The sequence below is a fragment of the Hemiscyllium ocellatum genome, chromosome 8 (assembly GCF_020745735.1).
Source record: "Hemiscyllium ocellatum isolate sHemOce1 chromosome 8, sHemOce1.pat.X.cur, whole genome shotgun sequence".
In the NCBI taxonomy this organism is placed as follows: domain Eukaryota; kingdom Metazoa; phylum Chordata; class Chondrichthyes; order Orectolobiformes; family Hemiscylliidae; genus Hemiscyllium; species Hemiscyllium ocellatum.
Window position 1 is genome coordinate 85,551,426 of NC_083408.1, and position 6,000 is coordinate 85,557,425.

The following is a 6,000-nucleotide window of genomic DNA, read 5'->3' on the forward strand; positions in this document are numbered from 1 at the left end:
AGGAATTGTTTTGTTTTTTTTGAACTCCAGCTTGTCAGGACCAGCACCATCCCAATAAAATCCCACCCCATATAGGTGTTAACATGTTTATTTTACTAAATTAAACAGATCTAAAATCTTTCAGTACTAAAATTGATAATCTACTTTTTTGTCTTAATTTTGCAGCAGAAATTACGTCATATGCTGGATGCTTTAAAAGAAGATTTGGGCTTTAAATCAGAAAAAGACTGGAGGACCAGTGGTTGTGAACCAGTATTAACAAGTACTAAATTGTTAGAATTAAAAATCTCTGATTCTTTGGAAAATCCTAAGTTTGCACAGAATTGGAAGGAAGATACTGGTACTATTGTTAACCTTTCAATTGACAATGAAAATGAAGAATCATGGAATCATGGAGTGCTTGGGAATTCTAGTGCAAGTATTTGTTACGACCGTAGCATTGCTGGAACCACATATCTTGATGCAATTTATGGAGAACAAATCCAGGATGTTTTACACACAGAACAAGATCATTGCCTGTTTTCAAATAGTGAAGAAAACCCTGATGATTTACAGTCTGTGGACCATCCATACAATTCCACTGACTGTTGCACTGATCTTGATGGAACAACAGATTTGACAGAGGTTGATAATCTTGTGGTGTCTCTTCATACTGTTGACGTTAAGGAAAACTGTGAACTTGAAAATGATCAGCGTGGATCTACATTAAGTCAAGATTCAGAAAAAGCTTTTGATGATGGCATTAGTTTGTAGTGCTTGCAATTCTCTACAATTACACAGCTAACATTCATGGATCATAACAGAATTCTTGATCTTTGTAATGTAAGCCTGTTCTTGTCGCTGAGTTGGTTATTGACTATAACAAAGGTTTGCAACAGAAACATTTTTGGGTATTTTCCCTGAAAAATCAATGCTCCTCTGCACTGTGCATATTTTATGCTACGTTTCTGAAATCTAGTATATATTTTGCTACAGTTACTAAGGCATTACTTTAACCTTTACTAAATGAGTCGGTAATCCAAGTTCATTGTAAGTGACTGCTGCATTACAAAAGCTACCTCTCACATCTTCCTGAGTCTTGCACAGATGTGTTTTATTTTTTATTAGAATTTTACAATACTATAAGCAGCTGCCAAGAAGAATGTGAAGGCCATTCATTATCTCCAACTGTGTCATGCACACTTGCTGAAACCAGATGTAAACCTAGATTGTCCTATTCTGCGATACAGTATATTGGTATACTAAGTAGATTTAACTTCAAATCTTTACAATGAGGTAAGTCAAACCATTGTTTCAATGCAGTCATAATAGAAAGTTAATTGTTACAAAATAATTATGTGCACAATCAATCCAGTTATTTTATTGTTCTTTCAGAAGGGAATACATTTGACTGAAATGCCCTATAATCTTAAATCAAGTAAGGGAGATAATCATACAGCAACTGGTATCCATTAATCCTTTACTTTGCTCAATTTTTTGATAAAGAATTCTTGGTTTAATCTACCTTAGGAGCAAATAGCATGTAGAGTTTCTTCTATGACAACATGAACACTACTTCCATCCCAATTGGACATCATACTTCAGGAAAGTTGGTAAGGTTTTGAAAGGGTAGAGAAGAAATTTACTGGAATGATTCAAGGGATTAAATTTATGCCAAAAAAAATCCTTAAACCAGAAAAAGGAGAAATTTTGTCTGGTTTAGGTAGGCTATATGAAGACAAACTGTAGTAGCTCAAAGGTTGGTTGTAAAATGGAACAGTTTAAAGTATTAGCAAAAGAATCAGAGACAAAATAAACATTTACTATGCACTAAGTACAGAAGTTGGAATTAGAAATGCAGTTTGAAAGGGTGATAGATGCTGAGTCTGTAGTAGGATTCAAAGGGCATAGGATAAATACATGAGAAAGCAACACTGCCAGGAAATGGGTAAAGGGTATGGACTAACTAGAGACTTCTTTGAAAGAACTGGTGTGACACAATGGCTGAATGGCCTCCTTCTTCTGTACTGTATCATTCCCTGATTTCATAAAAAAATCCCTGGGAACCTTTTCCGTTGATGATAACAGCTGATCGAAGTATTATGTTGCAGAGGAGGAAATTCTACAGAGAGCATTTATTTCGGGAGGTCGCAAACTCAAATTTGTGAATCAAAATAAGAGTGTCAAGGGATTGCTAATTGATATTAATAATTGTACAAGCATTTTGTTGTTTTCGTTTTGATTATGCAGCAATTCAACAACATAATTCCTTTTTAATATTGCCCAAATTTAATATACTCCAAATTGTTTACATTGTACAAGAGGAATACTTCCTAATTTTGTACCAACGTGAAAATTTTATGTGGTATTCTCACATGACTTGTTGGCCCCTGTAACTTGAGCAGATCAATGAAAGCTATATACTAGGAAAATGTAAAATATCAAAATCTAAGATTGTAAAGCAATAACACTTTTAATGCTGAATGAGACATCTCTTGAACCTTAACACAAAATATTACGTCTCTAAATATGATGAACACTTTTGTTATTTTAATATTAAAGTACTTGGGAGGTACCAATCTAGTACTTATTGAAAATGGGTACAGTTCAAAAAGTGGTCAGTATTCAACAAATAAATTGGAAATGTCAGTCAAAAGAGGCTAACGCCAGAAATAGAACATTACTGCACTGGTGTTTTAGGTTTGCTTTCCTGTTATTGTAACTCAGCATCTGATTCTTGTACATCAGACCTGTTAAGTTTTGATGGATGGCCATTGCTTTTTTCCCTTTTTGCACATTGAAAAATATGTCCTACAGTGTGAACGCAGGCCATTCGGCCCATCATCCACACCGATCCTCCAAAGAGCAGCCCATCCATTTCCATGTAACCATGCATTTCCCATAGCTAATCCACATAGCTTGCACATCCCTGGAAACTCTGGGGCAATTTACCATGGCCAATCCACCAAACCTACACAAGAATTGAATTGAATTTATTGTCACGTGTACCAAAGTACAGTGAAAAGCTTTGTCCTGCGAGCAATATAGGCAGATCACAGAGTTAAGTAGCATAGATAAGTAAATGGGTAAGCAGCGGCAAAAACAAAAACATGGGTACAGGCAAATATTAAGTGTTTGATTCCATTCAGTATTCTAACAACAGTAGGGTAGAAACTGTTTCAAAACCAGCTGGTGTGGGTGTGTTCAGGCTTCTGTACCTTCTCCTTAATGGTAGAGGTTGTAGAAAAACATTGCCAGGGTGGGAAGGATCTTTGAGAATGCTGGTGGCCTTTTCTTGACAGCGGGCCTGGTAGGTGAATTTGATAGATGGGAGGTTGGCCTTTGTGATTGTCCAGGCAGAGTTCACCACTCTCTGTAACCGTCTCCGATCTTGAATGGTACAGTTGTCATATCAGGTAGTGATACATCCAGACAGAATGTTCTCAATGGTGCACCTATAAAGGTTGGCAAGAGTATTCACTGTCATGCCAAATTTCCACAGCTGCCTGAGGAAGAAGAGACATTGTTGTGCCTTTTGTAACCAGTGGACTGTGGGAGGAAACCGGAGCATCTGGAGGAAACCCACACAGACACTGGGTGAATGTGCAAACTCCAAACAAGCAGTCACCCCAGTTGGAATTCGAACCCAGGTCCCTAGAGCTGTGAGGCAGCAGTGCTAAACAATAAGCCACCATGCTGCCCCAACATGACAACTGAATAAGATTTCATTATCATAACCAAGCATAAATATTTAATGTTAATCCTATTTCGAGACTTTGAAGGATGGATGACAGCTGAATTATTTTTATAATAGTTTCTCTCTAAGTTAAGATCTCAAAAGAAGTAAGTAGGCATTCCTCTTTTTAATTATGAACTGATCCTTCACACTTACAACCAATATAATTCCTCAAAAGTAAATAATGATAAATATCTCTTGACAAAAATATGATAGGAAATATGCATCTCAAATAAAGTAAATCTGATCACTTGCATTTCGGTTTTGTGCATCAACATATTCAAATTTTATATTAATGTTTTAATTTTTTTGTATGTGAAAATTTGCTGTTATCTTTGCTGTCATTAAGATACATGTGTGAACCTGGAATTCTTAAAAGAATTCTCCTGTCTGTATGATTCCCTATAAAACTGATTTACTTTATAAGTAAAAATCACCATACATGCAAAACTTCAGTTTAGCCCGTTGAATACCAAATTGTGGCTTGACTTTTACTTAACTCTTTCTGGGAGTAACCTGTAAAAATAATTTCATTGATTTCTTGACCTAATGCTCATAAAGTCAGAAGTTTTAGTAGTGAGGAAAATGTACCCTTTCATGTGCTTCTACCTTGAAAGTGAGCCGCTTCAAAGTTTTATAACATGTTTGTACCAGAATATGTTAGATTTTTTAAATTCTCCTTTTGCTGGTCACAAAACATTGCATCTCGTAGGAACATCTGATAGAGAAGATGAATTATGGTCTAATATGCCAAAGGCATTTGTGATAAAAATGCGTTATTTATATATACTAATTGCAGTTTTTGAATTTGGTTTCAAAATAGATGCAGATTAAAAAAAAGTCAGAAAATCTTTTCAGAATAGTGATCTAAACCTGCCTTTGTTAGAAAGGTAATGACTGCAGACCCCTGTGGATACTAATGGAAACATGTTGGTTTGTGTTAGCTAGAGATCATTTGCTTTGTTTCAGTTGAGAAGAACCTAGGATAGAGCAAGCTTTTCAATTCAGTTTAGAAAATACCAGAGTTGAGTTCAGAAGCAAGTTTAGTTTCTCTGTGGGAGGAGTGCTGGGCAGATCAGGGAACCAGTTACCTCAGGCAAGGGCTAAGTTTTGAAGTTTCTGAACTAGAAGTGTTTGGTTAGAAATCTGCAGGTTATTAGAAACTGAGAAAGTTTAGGTTCTCAGATTTCTGAAAAATTCATGCTAGCAGATTGTCTCCACAGTCCATTTCAAAGAAGCGATAATAAGTTAGTGGAAATTTATATTTGAGATAGAGATGTAATTTTTTTGAGTCTCTATATTACATCGTGTTTGGAAATACATTTGTTTTTCATGTTTTATTTTAATTTCAACTAACGTCTATATTTATATCATTTTGTTCTTTTTTCTTTTGTGTAATAAACGTCTGTGCTGTTGTGAAAGAATTTCTGGAGCCTAGTGTGAATATGTTTCAGTGACTAATCGCCTTGCTAATTAATTAAACAAAAACAAAAGATTTGATTTGGTTTTACTTTGGGTTCTGACTTGACCACGAGTACCATCAGCTTGAACCGTAACATACCATAAGTTGTTTCTGCCATTGTGTTTTGTGGAATGCACCTCACAAACCATTCAAAGTATTTGTAAGAACCATTGCATTTCCTAGGGAGTGATCAAGGCAACCTACTCAGGAATAATTAAGCAAATTTAAATGCCAATTTCAGTTATTTTTGCCTCTAATAAATTCAAATCATACCTTAACACAATATTAGGAAAATAAGAACACAGGATCTAAACCTCTACCAGCTTATGCATGAAGAATTGTTCTCCAATTTCATTCCTAAAAAGTCTAGCTCTAACCTTTTAGACTATTTGTCATGCTGATAGATTCGCTAACTGCAGTACTGGAAATTGTTCCTGTGTCTGTTATATCTCGTCTTGTTAATATTTTGAAATCTTTGATCAAATCACACCTTAACCTACTAACTTCCATTAAATGCAACCTCTATTTCTATAATCTCTCAGTATCATTTAATACTTATGATGCTGCATGATATTTGAAATTGCATAAACTTTGTGGCTGAATTCAAGTAAAGGAGGGAGTAGGATTGAGTTCCAAACCTCTCCCGTGACTTTGAATACCAGGATGAGTAATGGCCTAACAGTCAGATGTATTTTACTTGCTGCTACTGCCACAAACACACCCAACTGTGACTGTGTAATCCATCCGTCAGTCAATGCCTTCCTTTTCATCGGAAGTGGCAATTTAATAAGTAAGCAACTATGTTAACTGTTGGTTTTACAAC

At 35.6% G+C, this 6,000-nt stretch overlaps 1 protein-coding gene across 1 annotated transcript in view; it reads left to right on the plus strand.

Annotated features, from left to right (window-relative positions):
- The window catches only part of LOC132818207 (spermatogenesis-associated protein 7 homolog), a 78,708-nt gene extending 77,955 nt beyond the window's left edge, over window positions 1-753 (plus strand). Inside the window, exon 11 of the mRNA XM_060828986.1 lies at window positions 166-753. Within this exon, the coding sequence (XP_060684969.1) occupies window positions 166-753 (588 nt within the window). The remainder of the gene's footprint in view (window positions 1-165) is intronic.
- The last annotated feature ends 5,247 nt before the right edge of the window (window positions 754-6,000 follow it).